General features: G+C 41.1%; 1 protein-coding gene across 7 annotated transcripts in view; it reads right to left on the bottom strand.

The window, feature by feature from the left end:
* The window catches only part of FAM13A (family with sequence similarity 13 member A), a 374,408-nt gene that overhangs the window by 13,936 nt on the left and 335,879 nt on the right, over positions 1 to 24,593 (bottom strand). For 4 of the 7 annotated variants that reach the window (XM_077765111.1, XM_077765110.1, XM_077765109.1 and 1 more), the window contains 7 exons: positions 22,718 to 22,865; positions 13,036 to 13,246; positions 12,421 to 12,559; positions 11,633 to 11,714; positions 10,413 to 10,633; positions 9,678 to 9,761; positions 1,502 to 1,597 (listed from right to left, as the gene is read on the bottom strand). In XM_077765111.1, the coding sequence (XP_077621237.1) occupies positions 1,502 to 1,597; positions 9,678 to 9,761; positions 10,413 to 10,633; positions 11,633 to 11,714; positions 12,421 to 12,559; positions 13,036 to 13,246; positions 22,718 to 22,865 (981 nt within the window). The other 3 variants (XR_013335363.1, XM_077765114.1, XM_077765113.1) reach the window with 3 other exon arrangements.

Genomic DNA, 24,593 nt, shown 5'->3' with positions numbered 1-24,593 from the left:
ATATACCTTCCTAAAGTCTCTGGAACCTCATTCCTATGAACAGGTACACTGTCAAAGGAAATATAAAGATCATATCTCAGGCTTAGAAATAAACAAGGAGCGGGGCACCTGGGAGGCTGAGTCGGTGGAGGGTCTGACTTCAGCTCAGGTTCATGAGGTCAAGCCCCATGCTGGGCTCTGTGCTGACAGCTCAGAGCCTGGAGCCTCCTTCAGGCTGCTTCCGATTCTGTGTCTCCTCTGTCTGCCCCTTCCCTGCTCACAGGCTCTCTCTCTCTCAAAAATAATAAACATTAAAAAATTTAAAAAGAAAGAAACAAGGAGGGTGACTGCCTGGCTCAGGCAGCAGAATATGCAGCTCTTGATCTGAGGGTTGTGAGTTTGAGTCCTCTGTTGGGTGCAGAGATTACTTAAAAATAAAATCTTTAAAAAAAAAAGAAACGACAATTTACTTTTGTAGAAGATTATGTGAAAGAGAGAGAATGCATTTGTGGGGGAGAGGGGGAGAGGGAGGAAAAGAGAGGGAGGGAGGGAGAATCCCAAGCCCCATGGGGGGCTCAATCCCAGAGCCCCAGGATCATGACTGGAGCTGAAATCAAGAGTCAGACGATAAATAGACTGAGCCACCTAGGCTCCCCTAAACAAAGAGATTTAAAGCAACAGAAGAGAGGCAGCTAAATAAGCATGCATTTTAACAACCACATAAAAGCAAGGCCATGTCTGCTGACTGAAATGTTTAAAAAGCCAGCAGAGGAAGCCCCCAGCATTCCTGGAGAGAACACTGGACCAGAGGCAAGTGATTCCCCAAGAGAAGGACAGGCCATTAACGCCCACTCACAAGCTGGGTGGAAAAGCTGAGACTGGAATATGGGAGGAGGGCAAGCTGGGCCAGCACCTGACAGGCCTTCCCGGAGCTGATGGCAAGTTGCTGGAACCTTCTCTGGCCAAAGCTATTACATGTAAGTTGGAGGATGGTGGCCTCCTTTCCTTTTCTTCTACCTCATGCTTGTCTGCAGCCTCCAAAAAGAGGAGGCTCTCTTGAGTTCCTTAGAGGGTTTCTTCTTAGGTAGGATTCCCAAGGGGGGCTATCCCTCTCTTGAGGGAGAGAGATGATTATTAACAGCGGGTCTTCGGGACCAGAGAGGTCTGTGGATTGGAGTGGCCTAGAGAAAGCACAGCCCTGTCCTGCTGGCACTGTGTCTCTGAGGAAAGGGATGGGGGGCGTGGCGGGTCAGCCCAGCATGAGTTAGATTGATGAGTATGTCAAAGCGTGTCACCCAAAAGAAAACAAAATTCTATCAGCTTCACATTTGCTCATTTTTGGCAAATGTAATCTCAGTAGTCTGGTAAATTCTGCATTCCTCAAGCGTATGAGCCATAAACATTCACGACGGGTTTTAACTCTTAAAGACTACTCTTTAATGAGAAGGCAGGTTAGGGCGCTCTCAACATAGCCAGGGCCCCTTCCAGGAGGGAATCAACCACAGAAAGGCACTGTACTCACAATGATGGGTATGGTGTTGGCTCGGGAAAGGATCTGTTTGACCAGCCGGTATCTGTCATACAGCGGCTTCATGGCCTGGCGTTCATTCTTGGTTACCTGGAAACGAGAGCGACACAGCTGAGAAGCCTGCCTCTGTGGGTCAGGCTGTCAGCTGCTCAAGCCGGGGCCCCGGGGGAAATAGATGATTCAACTCCACTCTTGCCATTTTTGCAAAATGTACAAAAACTGGTAATGTTTTTCAGCCAGTGAATGTTAAAATAATGACTTCAGCGGCAGACCTTTGGAAATTAGCGGCATTGCTATCAATCAGTCAAAGCTATGACCAGACTTCCCAGGTGTTTCGGGTCCAGGGAAGAAGCATGTATTTTTATTATACTTACTGTGTGGCTCTGTAATCCATGAGTTTTACATGTTTCTCTCCCCATGAAACTGTTTTTAAAAACAAGATTCTGGCAAACGGTAGGTATTCAAGGAACATCTGCTGCGAGACCACATGGACTGACTCGTCCTCGAGCCCTAAAATCTGGCAGGGCGCTCACAGATGTTTAAAGAACAGCCTCGGGGCGCCTGGGTGGCTCAGTCGGTTAAGCATCCAACTTCGGCTCAGGTCATGATCTCACGGGTTCGTGGGTTCGAGCCCCGCGTCGGGCTCTGTGCTGACAGCTCAGAGCCTGGAGCCTGCTTTGGATTCTGTGTCTCCCTCTCTCTGACCCTCCCCTGCTCATGCTGTCTCTCTCTCTCGTTCAGAAATAAATAAAACATTAAAAATTAAAAAAAAAAAGAAAAAGAACAGCCTCTCCAGGCAGTTGGGAGCAATGACGGACAACCCCCTGGGAGACGGGACTAGAAGCCCCTCGTCATCTGTTGCTCCTCCCTCCTTCCTGTCACACCTCAAGCTCCAGAGATCAACTAGGCTGTCTCCTACCTCTCCGCCTGGTCCCATATACCCTGCAAATGCCTCCTCTCTGCTCCTTGGTTTGGCAGATTCCAGATCAAGAGCCACCTCCCCCATGCAGCATCTTCCAACATCCCCTGTTCTGGAAGACTTGCTCACTCACCTGTGCATCATCTACTGCACCCTGTGTATACTTTGTAACTTCACACATGCTGTGCTATAGACTGAATATGTCTGTCTCTGCCAGTCTCCTTTATTGAAACCTGATCCCTCATGTGATGGATTAGGCAGTTGGGGCATTTGGAGGTGATTAGGTCATAAAGGTAGAGCCCTCATGAGTGGGATTAGTGCCCTTATAAAAGAGAGAGCTCCCTTGCTCCATCTGTCATGTAAGGACAGTAAGAGAATGGCTGTTGGTGAACCAGGAAAGAGCCCTCACCAGATGCTGAATCTAACAGTGCCTTGATCTTGGACTTCCCAGTCTCCAGAACTGTGAGAAATAAATTTCTCTCTTTTTTTTTAGTACTTTATTGTCAAGTGAAAAGTAAATTTCACTTGAAAAATAATTTACTGAAAAAATAAATTGTTGTTTATAAGGCATTCATCTATGGTATTTTGTTAGAGCAGCCCCGTGGATGACACATTTTATGCCCTATAGTAACTATGTGTTGGCTCATCTCTTTTCTTTTTAAGACTGTAAGGCCCTTCATAGCAGGTGTTTGTGTTTTTGTATCCCTGGAAGCTATTTCAGTGCCTGACATAATGGAAATATTCCATGAATATCTGCAAAATTATTTCAAACATGAATATGTATGCAAAATGTATAGGTATGCATGCAGTTTACTTGTTTACTTAAATGGCAAAAGGGATTAAGTATCTTTGTTTTGAGTTTGCTGTTAGTCTTCTAAAACAAAGTCTTGCTTTATTTCTGTGCACACATAAGGCACGAGTTACAGAGATAAGGAAGCACAAATAGCATTAGCTTTGACCATTTCTCTTATGGGCCTTTTGGGCCTCCAGCTTTGAAGACAACTGTGGATTATGCATGAATGGGTTATTCCTTTTCACCCTTTTATATTTGCCTTTCTCAAAGTGATCAACAATAAGTGGACTTTGGACAAACCTCATGTGCCAGGATAGGATCCTACCATTATGCAAAAACACCTTGTGGACTTATTTTCTATTTATAGCACTAAGTAATCTTTTGTATATTTGTTCCTAATGTCACAATGTTAAAAGGTGGATGGCATTTTCCTTTTTCTTGCTACCATATCAAAAGGAATTTTAAAATTTGTATTTCACAGATGATTGTCAAAGTGGACGGGAACATAGACATCATTTTACACAAGAGTGTCTAAGGATCAAACTACAGATGTTACTTCTGGACGCACATACCACAACAGCTCATGTGAAAGGACAGACGGTGCCAAGCATCAGCAAGAATGCTGAAGAATGGAAACTCTCCTTCACTGCCTTGAAGAGTGGAACACTCAAGACAACTATGTGGCAGTGTCTACTAAGGCTGGACATATGACTCCTCAGTTCCACTCTTAAGTAGATACCAAACAACCATGGCCTTAGGCTCACCAAAAGCCATACAGAATAAGGTTCACAGCAGCACCTAGAAACCATCCACATGGAAAACAACAAAGTGGATAAGGTATGTTCCCCAAATTGAATACTATACAGAATGAGGATGAATGAGCCACAGCTACAGGCAGCATCATGAATTGATCTCACACAAATAAAGACAAATAAATTAAGTCAGACACTAAAGAATACATACTGTAACAATCTACTTATGGAGGTTGAAAAATAATCAAATAGAAGCTACAGTGTTAGAAGTCAAGATGTGGTTTTCCTTCATGCAGTGGAGGTCCTGGAAAGGACCGGAAGGGGCTGGGAGGGGGGCTTCCAGAGGATCAGCAACATTTGTTTCTTGATGCTGGTTGCCTGGACTTGTTTGCTTTGTGAAACTGCATCAAGATATGTATTTATAATTTGTACTCCTTTCTATATGTCATACATCAACAAGAGGTCAACAACAGCCACAGATAATCTGAGGAGTAGAAATGGAGTCACTTGTACAATCTCACATGCAAAATGACAAGATTTAGGGCTGGAACATACGGAATAACTTTTAAAATACAAGATGTATTCATTAAATGTGTTGCATTTGAGGTTAAGGCACATCCTAATTTTCAACACATGACATGTGGGGAAATACTATTGTTCAAGATAAACAATAGTTTAGTGACCAAAAAACAAACTAAAAATAACCATAAGAAGCTAGCATTTCCCCATTGTGGACTTGCATCCTATTACTTGTTGCTTGGCATAAACGTCTTTGGATTGTAGATGGTCTGGATTTTAAAAGAAGACTTACCTGGTGAAACCAGACAGCTATGGCAATTTTGACAGAAACCAATTTCCTTTCTAATTCTTCATTCAAATTTTCTAGTGGGAGGAGATGAAAAGGATCACTGGCTTAATTTTTGGGTTATGACACTGATATTTAGATACTCCATGAATTGCTCATGTTTTAAATTGATGCTCTACAGGAACTAATCACCTGTGAGTGATTTGAAAGAGTCTGGTTTTTGACTATGGAGAGTTAAACCTATCATAATTACACCAAAGTTAACACTGTCACTTGATGGAAATATCTAAACACTGAAAATATTAAATATCTTTAAGTCTTAGAGGTGGAAAGGACTGATACTACTTGATTTACACCAGAATTATTCTCATGAAATATATCTGAAGCCAAAGGCTTGGTGACACTCTAAGTTAATATAATTTTCACTCACCATAAAGCCATGTCACATGCAATTATCAGTACTGGATTTGTTAAATGAGCCAAAAATCTAACCAATAGTTACATAAACAAAGCAAGAAGGGCCTTGGCTGAACTGTTCACAAAGAGTCAGTTGATATTAAATGGTCCATGGGAAAACTGTCTGGAAGTCGATGTCTCTTATTCTTGAGTCATAGTCTGCTTGGAGACTCTGTTATTGACCAAGAACTGACCTTTAAATGAGCCGGTAAAGTTCTCTGAGCCTTAATTTCCTGATTGGTAAACTATAGAATTCAGATTAGAAAATCCTTATGATCTACAGTTGCTTGGAAATGACTTTAGGCCAAGTATGTAATACACACTATTTTCTATTATACTTTCACTCCTCTTGCCTCAAACCTTTATTCAATTTTCATTTATGTGGTAGCTCTGAATGGCTTTCTAGTGTGGGAATAGAGTGATTACTGAGATGTATTTTTGCATACAAATCAGGACAATATAAAAGCCTCGATATGAAGATATAATGGGTGAAGGTAGCAGTTCTCATTCTGTCTTTGCTTTTGATTAAAAGAAATCATCTACTGTCTCTTACCACTTTATCTGGTTGCTCTTAAAGTCTCAGATAGTATTTCCAGGTACCATGGGAACAGCAGCCAATAATTAACCCATATTTAAGTAGAGGAATGTCTTGGACAGAAATTACAAAGGACTGATGAGACAACTGCATTTGCCTGCCTTTATCTTTCGTGATGGTTTTGTCTTAGCCTCAGATAAAACTTCCCTACAGAAATATGCATTTGGGGTCTGTTACCTGGACAGTGCAACAAAGGTCAAAGAGAGAATGACTGATGCTTTTAATTTGAAGATAAAGATAGAAGTAGAACCATGGTGAAACTAAGTACCCAAGAGGGTAATGACTTGCCCAAGGCAGGAGATCGGGGTCTGGAACCCAGGTTTACTGACTCCCAGCCTGGTTTTCTTTCCATTCACATATGAGCAAGACGTGAAGTAAAGTAGAATCTTAACACAGTTAAGACATACTAAAAATGTCAAAGTGAAGCATTTTCCTCTAATAGGGTTTGACCAAGTTATGTTCTTAATGTAAAGAATTCTGCCTTCCAAGCTCAGAGCTCTGCCTACATTGAGTTCTAGCTATCAACACTAGCACAGAAGCACCGCTTTATGAGAAATTATGCCACAGACAAGAAGATATACCACCTCAAAATCTTCTTTAAAACACGTGATTTGAGTTTGTATGTGGAGGCATACCTCTGAGTCATAGAACTACTGGCAGGAGAAGACACATGAGATGGATTCTTAGAACTACTGCATTTTGGCCCATCGACTCAGAAAGAGGCAACTCTTCCATCTTTTATCAGGTAAAAAAGGTAGATGGTGCAAAGATCAGATAATCCCAAATAGCAGATAACCAAAGGGCAGTATTTACTTAAGAAGTTTGCATTTAAATTCGAACATAGTGTGTTCAGTGTCATGTTAGTTCCCAAGGTATTAAAATACAACTTTAAAATCTACTGATGAGGAACAGAATCAAGAAGAAACTAGAAGCTATGAGCAAGCAGCTCATTCCTTCCCCTCTACATTACCATCAAGGAGTGGTCTGTAAAGGAAATATGGTGACCTACAGTTATGTGCTATACTTCCTGTGACATGGACTTTGATAAGATTAATCCTTAAATGTTAAAAAGGACATGCTTTCATAGTAACTAATAGAGGTTTATGTAAATGAGTGTGTTTTTGTTTTTCATACATATGTCAATCTGTAGAGTGTACTGTTAAAGCAAACAAGTATTTAAAAAATCTACAAAGCAGCAGACAACTGTTTTGGCCTGTGATTTTGACAGTCATTTATTGTCCTTTCAAATGAGAATCTGTAGACTCAGCAAAAACCCATGAGCTTTGAGCACGTGCTTTTCTAAAAAACAAAAAAACAAAAAAACAAAAAAAAAAAACCAAACAAACCAAAACCAAACAACAGTTAGAATTTGGAATGATAGTTTTGCTCTGGAAATACATGTATTTTTCTTTTAAGAAGAGTTTGCCCAAATGGTATTTACAGTTCAGGGTCCATGGTAACACCACAAATCTAAGAATGAAAAGTTCACTTTTTGATATTCACACTGGCCAGATATCAAATGAACTCTGCTTTTCATGAGGAGGGTGGAGCATCATGTTCCAGAGGGAGGCATAGAGTCTGACTGCGATCCAGCAACCAATGCCACTCAAAGTTCTAGAGCACTTGTTCCCTGCCCTATGAGGTGCTAGAATCTGGACTCAAAAGGGTATTCTTCCAACATCTAGAAGAGCAATGAAGAAAAGGGAATAACAAAGCAGGGTCAAGAACTAAGATTTCACATTCCTTAAAAAATTTTTTTTCAATGTTTATTTATTTTTGAGAGACAGAGTACAAGCAGAGGAGGGAGAGGAGACACAGAATCTGAGGCAGGCTCCAGGCTGTGAACACAGCCTGATGTGGGGTTTGAACTCACGAACTGTGAGATTATGACCTGAGCTGAAATCAGACTCTTCACCATCGAGCCACCCAGGCACCCCTACATTCCTAATAAGAGTGCTAAAAAAAAAATACGCGTTCTTTCTCCTGATTCTATCATTTAATAAGAAGTAGGCCATAGACAGAAGAACATATATACTTGTAGCAAAAGTGAAAACATCATTGACTGGGCAGCTCCCCAAATCTGCTGCCAAGCCACCATACCCTACACCTCAGGCCAGATAGCCTACAGGTAAATATGTGTGCGTGTGTCTATCAGCCAGTCTCCATGACAACCTTGAACAGGCATCTCTGAGGTTACTGCAGTAGCTCTAAGCCAACAGACTGGTCTCAGTAGGGCTGGGTTTTGAATGTAGGTTTTCCCATCCTAGTCCCTGTACATGGCCTCAGCCCAGGCAGAATGAGACGATCTGTGCCCAAATCTGAGCAACAAACACTTGGAAACAGCCCCTGAACTGATAGTGAAGAATGGAATGAGAAAGCAGTTGAGAGATCTCGGGGCCTCAGGCAAGGAAGTCTTTAAAAGAGTCTCTCAATGTCGTATGTGAATCCACAGAGCGAGAAGAGAAGAAGGAACATGGAGAAAGAAAGCACATGAGTCCCACCTCCTTGCCTGCCTGCCTGGCAGCCATGAGGAGAGCTGTACTTGAAAGCCTCTGAGCCTACAGTGGAGAAGGGTCTCTCTCTGCTGAGTTCAGTTCCACTTCTACAAGTGCTGATTCCTCCAGGAGAAAAGGACAAAGTTTCACAATATATTTGTGCTCCACTGCATTTACTATTTGGTTCAATGCCTTTAAAAAATCCAAAACAAAACTTGGCTTGAAACAGAACCATTATCCCAGAGCACCAGTATTTTTCCGCTGTTGGGACAGGCCAGCAAAATCAATCAGCAGCAGCTCCAGATTTTTGTTTTAATTTAAACCTAATAAATTCAGAACCAAAATACCATGGAGGATGCAATCTACGGATAGTTCACTGGGCATATGGTATGTACCAGTTCTCTGCACTAGATGCTGAGGACAGGTGCACTGTTTGGTGAACAAAACCCAGAATTCCTGCCTTCACAGATCTTAGAGTTTAGTGCAGTTCTAGTTTGGAAGCAATTCTTTATTCAAAAGAGTATATTTTACCTGAAAATACCATCTCCATAATACCGCCAGGGCTGTGGCTGGAGGAGAGATCTATGCATTTTGCCTATATAAAAATCCCTCTGGGAACATAAACTTCATGCTTCTTTAACACCTGCTCTTAAGAGCTTGTTTTGTTGGGTGCTTGGCAACACTCTTAATAGAAGGTCACTAGGAGTAACTGACAAGGATATCTGATTACAAGCTCCTTAAGGAATAGAGCAGAAGCCTATCATGTCACGGTCTCCCCCAGGACTCACACAAACATGCAATAAACACGCTTGCTGAATAACAAATCTCTTCAAATGCTTCCTATTGCAGTGAAAAGGCAAAGCCATATTTCGGATTCCTCACACTTTTGGTTCAGGACGGTGGCTGGAATTTCTCTACAGATAAACACCGGTTACAACTACACTGAAGAGAGATTGAATTTTAGGGTAGATCATACTAGTTTAACACCTTCATTTTACGGATAAGAATGCCTAGAGCCAGTCACGGCTTGTAGGGGCAGATCTGAGGCCAGTGAAGTCTCTAGGGCTTTGTGCTCTAATCTATAATCTACACACCTCTCCATCACTGTCCTTCTGAAGCCAAACATGAATGACTAAATGTTAGTTGCAAACTAATTTTTCTTTGGAACTCAAACTCTGCATCTGCTCCAGAGTAGAAGACTTCTGAAGAAGTCTTCAGAAAGGTTAGTTCTAGTGAAAATATGTAGTAATTGTATAAACATCAGGAAAACTCAAGTGTAAAATACTGAACACAGAAGATTCCTTTCTAAAGCCAAAGAGTTCACCCCAATAAAAAAATTCAGTATATTCACATACCGGCCGTCCATGAATGCTTTCATAATATAGCAGAGCTTTCTGCAGTGCCACCTTCTCATTAGCAATCTGGTCTTTGGTCATATCCTGAATACATAAAGAATAGAGAAGTGAAAGAGGGGGAAACATTTATGAACATCCCAACTTCTTCATTTAAACAAATTTTCTCAAGTAGCGTTAAAGAGAATCCTCATACAATAATTCCTCTGAGCTCTATTCAAAGCTCAGTTAGGAATTAGCTCTTCCTGACTTTTTTGCTGGAAGTATGGATAGCACAGCAGAGGCACCAGCAGCTACTTTTATCTCCCATGTGGCAGCAGAGGCACGTTGAATACTGAGGTAAGCAAGGTGGCAAGGCACATGGGGCTCAGCTCAATGGCCCAGGTGGTGACTACAGTCGCAAGTTACACAGTCCCAAAGGTCTGTCTATAATCCTTCAGACTCATCAAACCGTCTGTTAGCCTGAATGAGATCCTTCTATGATCTGTACAACAGAGTTTTCTGCTTCCAATTTGTAGTCATAAACCAAAGTACCTACAGTGATAACACTCGGAAGCTGTTTCGTCTGCTTCCATAGACATCTAAGAGTGTGGAAGAAGAGGGTGTGGGAGGTCTGCAAAGGCGTCACCACATCTCTCCTCCCACTGGGGCCTATGTGTTGGGTCCTGTGTTTCTACCATGTTGACGGGAATGGTTTAGGACTACCAGTTAGCTGGGGCCTTCACCGAATCACCACACCTTAATGTCCTCAGGACGATTGGTTTCTGCCCGCTTCTCCTGGAGCTTCCTCTGGATGGATTCCAGCGTAGCTTCAACACTGGGCTTTATTGCTTTATCCATGAGTTCTTGCTTCTTCTCATCTTCCTTCTCAAGCTGGGAACCAAAACTCTTGGGGAGCGTGTTGCTTCGCTGCCGCATCCTGGGGGTTAGGTCCTCTTCAGATATCTTTAGTTTTGACTCTAGTTGAAAAGATTTGGAGGTGGTGTAACATGAGAACTGATGTCTGCTGAACCCAGATTGCTTTTCTGTGGTGGTAATAACTGTTTAGCCCCATCTTTTTAAATTTATTTTTTTTAATTTTTTAAATATTTATTTATTTTTGAGAGAGAGACACACACAGAGTGTAAGTAGAGGAGGGGTAGAGAGAGGGAGACACAGAATCCAAAGTAGGCTCCAGGCACAAGCCTGATGTGGGGCTCCAACCCATGAACTGTGAGATCATGACCTGAGCTGATGTCAGACACTCAACTGACGGAGCCTCCCAGGCTCCCATCTTTTTTTAAAAGAAATTATCTTCTTATAACAGTAGTTGAAATCCTTGGGTTATTATGTAAAAGCCTGAGAAAATGTCAACGTTTTCTTAGATTATGTGGAATGTTTCACTAACCCAAATTGCTGGGAAAGCTTTAGCTATGTAACATCCATGCTTTGTCCACACCAACAGGTTTGCTGTTCTCAGAATGTGACAGATGTTTCCTATACTCTCTCCCTTACTGCTTACAGGTATTTACTTATTCAGCACTCAACTGCTGGCCCAACTTTTTCTGGATAACTTACATACCTCATTTTGGAGTTATTTTCCTTTTCTATTCTATTTGGTTGTTTACAACTATCTCCTAAAAGATAGCATGCTTTTTGAGGGACAAGGATCAAATTCTTTTCATATGCATCTGTGTTTAATAAGTGTTGAATTGAAACCACCATACTTAAATTCATGATTCAGCTAAATGGAGAAATGCTGCAGAATTTGCATCTTATCTGATCTGAGTTGACCTATGATCGAGTCATGGACAGACAAGGACAAGGGGTCCCCTGAACACCACATGCACTGGGAAGCAGAGACAAGGAACTGGTCTTTTCTAAAATATTTCAGCAGTGGTCAAGATGTGGTGAGATCATGAATTGCACAGGTGGCTTGCTTTACAGAAGTCATGCTATGGGTCTAGAACTTTACCTACCTTTAAGTTGTTTCCGGAATTTGGCAAGGTCATTTGTCCATTTTAGAACCTCTGGATTGGCTGCCTTGTCACTGTGGGAAGGCTGAGAAAAGGGAATAGTTAACATAAATGTTTTCAAATTGGGCAGGAAAAAGAAAAGTTTGGTGATGGGTTGTTTTAAAGAGGAAGGGAAAGTCAAGTAGTACTGGAAAAAGAAATTAAACATGAACAATCACAGCAAACGTCACAGGTGTAATTCCACTATCCTTTATGTGTGGTTGTTTTTGATACTTTCAAAGAATTCCTCAGAGTTAAAATGCTGGATTTCCAGGAGGTCCATGGCCCCTTTTCATGAGTTGTTGTCAGGCTGTCAGGCTAATAGAACAGAAAGCAGGGGGGTATATGTTTTACACTGTAACCACCATGCAAATGCCTTTTTGCCACTCTTGGGGGCCATGCTAACTAAGATAGATCTGGGAGTAGAATGAGGTCAGTGCTAATGAAGTTTTAGAAGATAATCTTGAATAAAGTTTTAGCCAACTAGAAGATGTCATTTAATGATTTTTCCCATTCCTTTTCATTGATAAATGCATAAGATGTCAACTACAACGTTCAATTATTTGTAAGAATACCCTGTGCCAGGAAAATGCTGATACATGATGATTGGGACTTATCAGCGTTTACTGCCTTTTTGTTTTGAGGCTCTCTAGAAATCTCCCTTGACCTTCCATCACTCCTCTGAGCTGCTGACATGTCATCATGTTAGGGGACAGGAAGGGTCAGGGAGAACCCTGCAAGGAGGCACTTACTCTGTACTTCCTCTCTTCTTCAAATCGATCTTCAAACTTCCGGATCTTTTTTTTAAGGCTCTGTATCCTTCGTGTGAGCTGGGCAGGTGTCAGGTCCTCCTGCTCATCATCGTAGGACCCAAGAGAGGAGCTCCGTCGCCTGTGAGGGACACAGTGTGGGGAACTCTTTGCCTGCCGGGCAGGGCTTGGGGAAAGGGATGCAGCATGGTGGGGGGGGTGTCCCAATGGTCTTCATCCTCTCAAATAAGAGAAAGTTGACTACCAATTTACTTTATGACCCTGAGCTCTATATGTCCCATCTATTAAATAGGTCTAACTTTCTCTTGCTCACATTTACAATTAGCAAAGATTGGACTGAACAATGTGCTGCAGACCCCAAAGTTACATTTTAGATAAGCTTTGGAAAGGATGTGCTAATGGAAATTCAGTATGTGATGATGCAGTTAGGTCAACTGAAAAATTACAACAGAGCCTGCATACTGGGATGGAGTATTCCCAGTAGGTTCTTCCACAGACTTACAATTTAATTTAAAAAATTACTAGCCATCGACACCATTCCTGTTCTTTCTAAAGTCATAGTGATGATGCATTTGCTTATCAGCAATGCAAACATACCTCATGAAAGAATGGGAATTTGGGGGAGAAGGAGGCACTTCCGTGTCATCCAGGTATTGTCGACTCTGCCCATAAGCATAGAACCGAGGAGAGAGCATGGGGTCACTGTCCTCATCCAGGAGCTGACGAATCAGGCACCCAGCCTGTGGGGAGAGACGCGCTTCATCCGAGTCCACGTTCTCCTGCTGCCACGACAAGCTAGGGACGGGCTCTGGAAAATATGGAGGGTAAGAAGTCAAAATCGCTCATAAAAGCATAATTGTGTCCAGGTGTTAGATGGAGGGAATGGGGGAATTAAGGAGGATACTTGTTGAGATAAGCACTGGGTATTATATGTAAGTGATGAATCACTAAATTCTACTCCTGAAACCAAGCCTACCCTATATGTTAACTAACTTGGATTTAAATGAGAGAGAGAGAGAGAGAGAGAGAGAGAGAGAGAGAGAGAGAGAGAGAGAGAGAGGGAGAGAGAAAGCATAATTGTTTCCTAAGTTTTCTGAATGGTTTAGGATGCACTGAATTTGGGAGGCACAGAATGATTTCAGGTGCGGATGGACACTATGCTCCAAATGAAATCATCAGTATATCTGACAGCCATCATCTATCTTCTCACTCTATCCTCACTTGCTTTCAAAAGAGAAGTCACCAGGGCTACCTGAAGAAACAGCCTTAAAGAAGGTGAGCAGGTACTATACGCTTGCAAGCTCCCCTGCAGATCGAGGACAGTAACTTTTTCACATGAGGGCATTGTGGAGAAGAAAAGCCAAGTGCGTCAGCGAGAGAGAGGTTTGGCATCATGGATACAACATCCATCAGGGAAACAACCAGAGACTCAAATCTATCTTGTGAGAGTACATTTACCTAGGGGTTTGCACCCTCCATTTGGGTCTTTCAGTAAGCTGTTCATGTGCTTCTGCTTAGTGTTGGGATTAGCACATTTAAGATGCATGTTTTGCATTTGAAACTTCAGAAGCTGCTCAAGACTATAGTCAAAGTAAGGTGCTTACATAGATTAGTCAAAAACAAAAAGAAGAATGCCTTTCAAAGGATAAATCTGTACAAATTATTTTAGTCTTTAGGGAAAAAAAAAACACACTTAACACAACCTCCTGATTTGTCACTTTTGGAGGGAATAGGGTGATATTTATTTCTCTTTCCCTTAAGACCCACCTCAATATATTCCTTTTCTCATTAAAAAAGTCCTACAAGATCTTAAATATAGATCTTGGATGATGTATGGTATTTCATTTGTAATACTTCCTGCATTAAAACAAATGTTATGTTTTAAGTATACTTATGGATTACTGTTACTTACACAAGGCTAGAATTTGGCCGTGCTCTGAAATTTTGGGATTCCTAGAGCTTGAATCATGCAACATTTGTTCTTCCATCTATCAAAGTGTTTATCAAATCTACAAAATTATCTTAAACAAGTACCTAGTCAGTACTTTATTTAAAAGGATCATATTAGGAGCCCCTGAGTGGCTCAGTTGGTTGAGCATCCAACTTCAGCTCAGGTCATGATCTCATAGTTTGTGAGTTAGAGCCCTGCGTCGGGCTTTGTGTTAACAGCTTGGAGCCTGGAGCCTGCTTCAGATTCTGTGTCTCTCTTTCTCTCCTCCCCTCCCCTGCTCATGCTCTCTCTCTCTCCCAAAAATAAATAAAAACATTAAAAACATTTAAAAAAATAAAAGGATATTATAATCATAGAACGTTAGAGCTGGTTGAAACTTCACACATCATCTAATTTAGTGATTTCTTAGCTCTGGCTGCACATTAGCATCACAAAGGGAGATACATAAAACTTCTAATGCACAGATTGTCACACCACCTAACTCAATAGAATATTTAGGTGAGGGCCCAGATGTGATACCTGTCTTCCCCCATCCCCAAAACACACACACACACACACACACACACACACACATTTTCTTTAAAGGCCGCCCAAGAGATCCTAAATGCATTCAGGTTTGAGAACCACAGATTCAGTCCAACAGAGAACAGACAAGGAGAGTGCACCCAATGAATTTAAGAGCAAATACCTAATCAGTGACAAGAGTTGGGACTAAAACTAGATCTCCTGACTTGAAGCACAGTGTTTCAGTTTAGTAAGTGCCAGATGCTCTAATAACAAGGATGACTGTGACATGTTTGAAGACTCCACAGTAGGAGAGGTAAGCACATCACTTACAAAAAAAAATTAACCTCACATGGAATGAGGTCTATAGGGTCTCAACATTTAAAGAGAAAACAGTTGGGGCGCCTGGGTGGCTCAGTTGGCTGAACGTCCAACTTTGGCTCAGGTCATGATCACACGGTTTGTGGGTTTGAGCCCCGTGTCGGGCTCTGTGCTGACTGCCAGCTCAGAGCCTGGAGCCTGTTTCAGTCTGTGACTCCCTCTCTCTCTGACCCTCCCCTGCTCATGCTGTCTCTCTCTCTCTCTCTCAAAAATAGAAACATTAACAAAAACATTGCTTTAAAAAATAAAGAGAAAGAAGTTATCTGGGAACTCAGATGGTACTAAAAATTATTTTTAAAGAGGAAAGCAATGTTATAGACAGATTTTTGTCCACTTGTCTCCAAAAGTGGCAAAGAATACACTGGTAGATGTACTTGACTGAAGTGAGTTGACCAGTTGCCCCTCATATGCACTAATTCTTGCAGTGGGCTCCTCCTAGGTGTCAGGGTTCAGATACAAGGAGCTCCAAACCGCCGGCGTAAAAGAATAGAAAACGGATTGAGGGGTTAGGGTTGACGAGGGTAAGTGGAACGTAATCCCTAGAGGAATAAGAAAAATGGAGTAAGTTGTAGAAAATGGAAGTATTAAGCTGGCTAGACTGTATCTTTTATTTCATGATATTTCAGAAGACAGCAGCAATTTTCTGTAAGAAGTAGTATCCGTGGAGTCTGGCAGTGAAAGGGTTACGATGGCTTACACAGTGGTGCAGCAGGCAGTAACCTCACCCCAGAGTGGCAAAGGAGCAAAACAAGCAGAGGGAGGCCAAGGTGGTGTGCGGGGGACAGAGGGCACTGGCAAAGCGAAGTCTCATGTTGATATTGGCATATGGGTACGCCGGCCAGTCTGACATTTCTCCTCACCACAGTTTAGTTAAAAAAGGTATCATCTTAGATCCTGAAATTCCTGAGTTTGTCTGAACCTAGCAGAATGTTTCTTTAGAAATAGAACAACTCATCTTTCAGTTTTTAACTGTGTACAAAACAAGAGTGTGTGTCTGTGCCCATTATCTAAACATGTCTCCAGGCAAAAACTATATTGTGATGCTGAGTTAACTATAAAATACTAATCATGGAATGAAGTTATGCTTTGTGGGTAACGTGGGGCCATTCATCGGATTTCCTTTTTGTTAACCCAGCTCCATTCCTGACCACTCACTTCTCTGATTAAATGTCCCGATGTGTCCTTTTCCTAGAATCACCAGTGGTATATATGAAAAACACAGCTGAAGCAATTCTAGCTTATGGGTGACATATTCTGTTAAAGGATAGTTAGCATAAATGAATTCACTAAAAAATGAGAAATGTAAAACCATGATGAATTTCAACCTTAAAAACAAAAGTTTATGTTGCATCATTAGTATGCATGAGAACAAAAGTAAAGCTTCTCACTCAGGCAAAATGAAATGCTTGTATTTCTCTTTCCCTTCTCTCTCTCTCTCTCTTTTGGGGGGTTTCCATGGATTTATCCATTTACTTTTTTAATTGAGGAACAATTAACATACAATGTTATTTTAGTTTCAGGTGTATAACATTCAACAATTCCATACATTACTCAGTGCTTATCAAGATAAGTGTACTCTTAATCTCCTTTATCTATTTCACCTATTCCCTCCACTCACCTTTCCTCTGGCAACCAGTTTGTATGTAAGAGTCTGTTTTTTGTTTGCCTCTTTTTATCTCTGTTCATTTGTTTTGTTTCTTAAATTCACATGAGTGAAATCATATGATTGTTGACTTTCTCTGACTTATTTCACTTAGCATTATACCCTGTAGGTCCATACCGTGTTGTTGAAAATGGCAAGATCTCATTATTTCCTTTTATTCTATACAGTCTTATAATTTATACACATAACATATAGTTCAACAGAAGTAAATCAATAAAACCAACTATTCCTCTGTTTTAGTTTGAAATGACTTAAAAATACAAGGCCTACTCATATTTTGATAGCTGACACTTACCTGGACAAAGAAGAATAAGAACAGTGTAGTAAATGACAGTGTGTCCAAATGCAATGTTTTGAGCATACAGTCATTGGCCATTCCCTGTTCTTAGTTTGGGAAATAGTTTACATTTTCAGCAGTAATTCTAGAGCAATGAAATGGATGAAGATATTGCAAGAAAATTATCCAAAGGGAAAACAGAAAAGATCTGATGCTTCAAATTAGATTTTCATCTTAAAGCATCACATAAAAGAAATGCATTTTTATGTCTAGATCAGAATTCCTTAGGCACAGTGATTTTAGCCATGTGTCTTGTCACAAAAAACTCTGACCATAAATACGGCATGTCTCGCTATGAAAAATTAATCCATCAGGACAGCTGACATCACAGCAGGTCAGAAGTAACAGAGATAAAAGCTACCAAAGTAAAAAAAAAAAAAAAAAAATCGGTCCTGGGGGAGTCTCCATTCAGACACTACAGTACACAAGGAAATAAAGGAAATTCACAGTGGGAAGAAGAAACATAGTGGTCATTGGGATATAGCTACTCTCTGCTTAGCCAGCTGGATCCATTTGCTCTACAAAAGACAAGTGGCTACTAAGATAATTTATTTAAGAAATCTGCCTGAATTAAGGGGGCTGATGTTTTCCACATCTCCTTTTCAGCTTTGTGCTATTTAGAGTCATTGCTTCCTGGCCCCATGTCATACCGCCTTTCAAGGTGGCTGCTGAGTGATATGAGGAGGTCTGTGTACATCCCAGACACAGGAAGATGGAGAGGGTGTTTACTGGGGAAATCCTATTATAATGATTTCCTCAGTGCTCCAGAACTTAACCTTACAACAATGGTAGTCCTCACAAATTGTTCAAATAATTTGGGTTACAAGGAGCCTTAGGAGTCAGCTTTGTCAATTCAAATTTCATCCTTAATTTCCATAAATTTGTTTTGTCTCTGTTTGCAAATTTAGTAAGTAGGTTCCTGATTGTTCCATTTAAGTAATTACTAAAATATAAGGTACAGGCTAGAGCTGAGGACTTTCTTTACGAGAATACCCAACCTGTTCCAACTTTGATCCATGTATCTGCACACTTACATACTGTTGCTTAATCGGATACTAATTCACTGTATAGAAGACCTGACTGTCTTCTATACTTTCCACATCTGACAGGGCATTGGAGTCCCTATTAACAGCCCAGCCACTGACTTTTCAGTGTAACATTTCCCTAATCCAGAGTCAGTCAGTTTCTGTCTCTCTCTCTCCCTCTCTGTCTCTGCTTCTCTCTCTCATTCTCATACACACACACACACACACACACACACACACACACACACACACGGTGGTTGGTTTGGTATTTGTCCTTGGTAATCAGTGGAGGATCCAGTAATTATGGACTCCTTTTCTGTGTTCAGAGCCACCCACTATCATTAGGTAGAACTGGGCTCTGGTTTCAAAGAAGGCAAACTCAGCCTGGTTTTTCTTGAAACCATACTTGGAAACATTTACGGAAGATAGCAATAACATCAACTAACACTCACATAGTGCCTGTGAAGTGCCTGTACTATGCCAAGCATGCTGCATATATTAGATCCTTTAATCCTTGCAACAAACTTACTGAATACTACTTAGTATTCAGTATTCAAACTTAGTGAATACTACTCTGTTATTCATTATTATCTGCTGTTACACCTATTTATTTATTTAATGTTTTTATTTATTTGTGTGGGGGGGAGGGGGAGGAGGGAGAGAAAGACAGCGTGAGCAGGGGAGGGTCAGAGAAAGAGGGAGACACAGAATCCAAAGCAGGCTCCAGGCTCTGAGCTAGCTGTCAGCACAGAGCCTAACGCGGGGCTTGAACCCACGAACCATGTGATCATGACCTGAGCAGAAGTCAGACGCTTAACCGACTGAGCCACCCAGATGCTCCTGCTGTTACACCTATTTAAAATGGAGAAGCTGAGGCTGAAACTGTAACACATTTACTTACTTGTCAACAAAGCTGCTAAAGTAGTAGAGCCAGGATGGAACCCATGGTGTGCCTGGCTCTTAGTCATTATGGACTACTGCCTGCCAGGGCAGATAACTGAAATTTCTGAGAAAGAGTCCTCTGAGAGGAAGTCAGGAGATTTGTTATCTCAAATCATCATTTTGCTTCTTTTGGCCTCAGTTTTCTTATCTGTATAATGGGAGACTTCAGTCAAAAGATCTTTAAGATCCCTTGATTCTTTATCATTCTTTTAGAGCATTTCCTTTCCAAAGTTATTTTTGATAAGTAGTGATAAATAGGAAATAAGAAGTATTTTATGCCCTTTAAAAATGTTCTTTTAAAACTTAATTTCACTATGACAAAGTTAATAGAATTGCTGAGGGTTTAAACCTTAATCCTCCACAAATGGTACCCTCAAATAAACATGAATTGGCTGATTAGGAACATTCTAATTATGCGACTCTGAAGGGCTTTCCCCCTCTTTTTTAAAAGTAGGTTTCACACCAAGTGTGACACCCAATGTGGGGCTTGAACTTACAACCCTGAGATCAAGACCTGAGCTGAGATCGAGTTGGATGCTCAACTCACTGAGTCACCCAGGCACTCCTGAAGGGCTTTAAATAACAAATAATAGGACATTTGATTTGTGTATTCATTTCATTTTGAAGAGTAGAAAAAACAATAATGCCATGTGGATAGATAAAAAATGTGCCCTGATACATAGCTACATATAGAGAAAAAAGAAAAGAAAAAGCATGTATTACTAATCTGCCAACAAGCATGATTAGACTGTGATCCTAGGCTGTGGAATCTGTATTAGTTTCATTTCTTTTTGTTTCCCTGATAGAATATGCCCCCGAAGCCACAGGACAGCACTGCCATATGGCAGCATACACTTCTGGGGCTAGTGCCAGCAGGCTCTCAGTACGCACCAGCTTACCTGGGTTCTGTAATCCCACATGAGTAAGAGAGTATGGACTGAGGTGTGAGGATGGGGAACAGACAAGCAAACCAAAATAAGGAGGCTACATGGCATGGTGGCTTGGAGACTTACAGCTGGATGCTGGCTCAGAGGGTTTTCGTAACTAATACTTTCACTTATAGATTTTATTGCATTGGTTTCACATTCACAGTTTAAATTAGCGCGAAGAGGACTCCATACTGCAAAGCTACCATTTTGTTTCTTACTGAAGCTATGTGTGTGTGTATATATATATATGGTAATGCTTCCGTGACTGGACTTATAGCTCTCAACCATCCTTTTCGCATCCTGAACCATCCTGAACTACAATTCCTTTATTTTGACTATACTGACTGTCATAATGTAACTTGAAAATTTAAAATAAATATACAATAAAAAACGGCCACTGAAAACAGTAACCAAATAAAGAAAACAGCCTTGAAATGAATCCATGTAGATTTTCAAGGTATGCAAGTCACTAACACAGTAATTGACAAAAAAGTTAAAACAACTCCTTTCATTAATTACATGGATAACACAATTAGCCTTTCCAAGCCTATTGTATTTTTTCTCCAATAAGCTTTTCAAAATTACATCTCGTTTCCCAATACAACATAAAATGTTGATTCCTTCATGTTATTCTTATATATCTAGAAGAGAATTCTTTATATTAAATAATAAAACAGTTTGAAGGAAACTATAAGTTAGTTTTCAACCATACTGGAGAAGATTTTCATATCGGTTTCTTAAATGAGATCACAAATTGATGACTGACCAAGGTAAGAATAATCAAACAGTCCATTTCAGGAGGAGGAAGAATCTACCAGTCTCTTTACTCAATACACCAACATCATGTGGCTAATTTGAATTCTGCCCCCAAATCCTAGTTTTTTTATGTCTCAAGTTTTATGTTTCTGATGTGAGAAGAGCATATTATTATTATTTTTTTTCATGTTTTATTTATTTCTAGGAGAGAGAGAGAGAGACAGCGTGAGCAGGGGAGGGTCACAGAGAGAGGGAGTCACAGACTGAAACAGGCTCCAGGCTCTGAGCTGGCAGTCAGCACAGAGCCCGACACGGGGCTCGAACCCACGAACTGCGAGATCATGACCTAAGTGAAAGTCGGACGCTTAACCGACTAAGCCACCCAGGCGCCCCGAGAAGAGCATATTATTGAAACCCAAATAAAGCATTTGTTTTGACTACTGCCTTTTTCTTTTATTTGGGTAGCAGTGGCTCCTGTGTGACTTTTTTTGAAGGGGAGGGGTTGTTTTTAATGTATGAATTTAAAACACACCTCATTATTCCAAAGTACAGAAAACAAAAGAACAATAAAACACTACCCAGGAATGTATCACTTAAATTAAAAACAAAACATAACAAAACACCCTGCAATTTTGTCTAGTGACCATATCATGAGCTGGGCAGATCGGAGAAAATCCCAGACCCACTGCCTAATTACACGGTAAAGGGCTAGAACATGTTTCTTAGACTGCAAAGACGGAGGACTAGAATAAAAACAGTTTTGTTTTGTTTTGTTTTTCCGCTTCACCAAGCCATGGATGCAAGGAGCATAATGGGATTGTTATTTTCACCTCGTGATCTGTTTAGATCATCTTTTGGTTCTTTATCTAAGCTCATTAACATAATGAGTACTTTTCTGTTTAAAAAGGGGTGGGGGAGAAGACAAGGAAATTCAGGTGCTTTGGAAAAGGACTGATTTCTTGTAGCTGTGATTCTCTGTGCCGCTGTTCTGAAACCAAGCACACAATTTCTCCCTCTTTGTAGCCTCCAAACACACATGCTGTACAGAGGCAGCTGGGCATGCATTTTGGATACATGCTGATATATGTCTGGAGGCAGACACATCTATATGAAAGAAGAGCAGCCAGAGCCTTCCTGAAATACAGTTTGGACAGGATGAGGAGGCCCTCTTTTTCCTCACAAGTAGATTTCTAATGTTCTGCCAAAAGCTCTAGATAAATCAATCTAACACACTGTATTACAGGTGTCCAAGCAGAAGCACTTTTTATTGTTCTCTTTGATGAGCAAACCCCTTAGGTTGGCTAACCTGGCTTAAAAAAGCATTCTATCCATAAAAGCAATCATAGAAGCAAGACAAACCAAAGCATCTTTCTTGAAAAAACGGAAAGGAGATTTAATGAAGGAGGTAGATGGTGGGTGTGGAGCAGCGGGAAGAGAAGCCGGGTGCCCAGGTGAAGTCCTAAGTGTGTATCTGTCCCTTAGTCCCCTGCTCGGTACTACGAGAGGGAGAACACATGCATCAGCACTCCCCCTGAGTTCAGAAATAAAAACGGCTGCAACGTGCCGCTCTGATAGAGGGCAAGCACGTTTTCTTTCTTAGACTGCAATTACTCCTGGCAACATTTAACGTGACACATTCCTGTGCCGAAGAAAGGATTTTCAGTCATTAAGAAATGCAGTTACTCCAACACCCATTGCTTTCATACGTCCGTGTGGTTACGTCCCTTTCATTTATGCTACTTTATATATACTCTGCCAATATTAAAGCATCCAAATAGCGGCCGACCCTACCTTCCCAGCTCTTCTCATCACACAATGCAGTCAGGTCCAGCTCAGGCACTTCGGAGACAAAGCTCTCCTGCTGCTCCTCGGCATCTTGAGTCCTCTGCAGTTTGGTGTCAGGTATGCCAGGGTGCTCCTGAATCTTCATTGCGGGGTTCTGCAATAACAGCACAACGTCCACAAATATCTTACTGCTCACCAAAACCCAAAAATGTCTGCAGCAGTTCTGGATGAAACCTCCCAAGCTGCGGCCGTGGGTGTACCCAACACAGAAATCAAAATCATAGCTTGAATCCCCCTGGATACTAGCTGGCCACCTGCATGGAAGAAGCAACCATCCATCTATGCTCCTTTAACTTTCCTGCTATGAGGAAGAGGATTTCCAGGAGCTGCTGCCCCTCCTGGTAACTGCTGGCAGCTGACAGTCTTGATGGTTACTGATTGGGGCCAGGCAGGAGGGAAAGGAGTTTGTGTTTCCTTAAAGGAGTACGGCCCTGCAGACGGTAAACAACAACAAAAATCCTGTGACTGCCGTTGCTAAGGCTGTAGAAGCAACATGGTGTCTCCTGCGTGCAGACTTCTTTGCCCCATAGGCAAGCAGTCCTGCAAGGCCTGGAGCAGAGGCTGCGTGCTCAAATACCCTCCTGCTGGCCCTGCAGGCTTAGATCAATTAAACAAGGGCTAGCTGCACATTCCCAGATTTCCTGTGGTTGTTTTCGCCCCAAGTGTGGGGAGCACAGACTATTTATGGAGGAGCTCTGGGTATTAAAGCATTGTTGCGCAAATTCAAACAGCACAGGGGTTTGGCGGCTCATCTGGGCTAGCAGTAAGGAATACGGACTCTGGAAATGAGCCAAAATGACACTGGGAATGGGTTTTTTTTTTTTTTTAAAGTAAAAAGCCAAGAACTGGCAAGTCAGCAATGCATAATTTATATCTTACAAATATCCAACTGTCACTTGTTTTCCTAATATTCATCTAGTCTGAATATTGAACACTTAGCTCCACTTGGTTTCGCTCAGTGGGGGCACCTATCCTGGGCTGGGCTCTCTGGGGGATGGGAAAACCCTCTTCCAAAGGCTGCTGTTTTAGCTAAGTGATTTTATGGTGACAAAATCTGCATTGAAATTAATTTTTTTACTTTGTTTTTTGGCATCTTATAAACCCAACCATTGTCATTTTCCCTTCTCTCATAAGATTATAAACCAATGTTTACCCATAAATACCCTTCTCAAGTAGCACAGATCTGTACAAGAGATTTTCGTTAGAGAATAACTGGAAATTTATTTTAGCAAATATATTAAGTGAAAAAAACCTCAACATCTGGAAATCATAAATGATTCCATTAATGCATGAGAAATGTTCTTCTGCTTAAAATAAGCACTATTAAGACTTCCAGCTACTTTTAATAGCTGTTCAACCCACTTTGATATTCAGGAGAATACACGGGGGCTTTTACTATTATATTTCCATGAAATGATGCACAAGGGGCTGCTATTTTCTTCACATTTGGAATAAAATGAAATATCATCAATCAGTTCATGATGAGCTCCTAAAGTCAGATGAAACTGCCAAGTAAATCTGGGGCTTTAAGACACCTCCAAAATGCTGCTTGTCTAATGGGGAAAAACAGATTATGCACTTATGCCACAAAACTTATTTGTTCCTGCAGCTGAGTCCTAAGTGGACCAGGGCTGAATAACCAAATCCGGCACTCAGCTTTTTAAGAGTTACAGGGTCAGTCACTGTGTGTCTGGGTGTGTGTGTGTGTGTGTGTGTGTGTGTTAGAATCTGCATACAGCAAATAAACATTTTCTCAATACTTTCAGCACTGGTTACACTTAGAGACATAGAAAAGAATATAAAAAATATGATTCCATATTGT

This window comes from Crocuta crocuta, unplaced genomic scaffold (genome assembly GCF_008692635.1).
Source record: "Crocuta crocuta isolate KB4526 unplaced genomic scaffold, BGI_CrCroc_1.0 scaffold134, whole genome shotgun sequence".
NCBI classification, from domain to species: domain Eukaryota; kingdom Metazoa; phylum Chordata; class Mammalia; order Carnivora; family Hyaenidae; genus Crocuta; species Crocuta crocuta.
The sequence above is the reverse complement of the archived record's forward strand: the minus strand, read 5'-3'. Positions and strand labels throughout refer to the sequence as shown.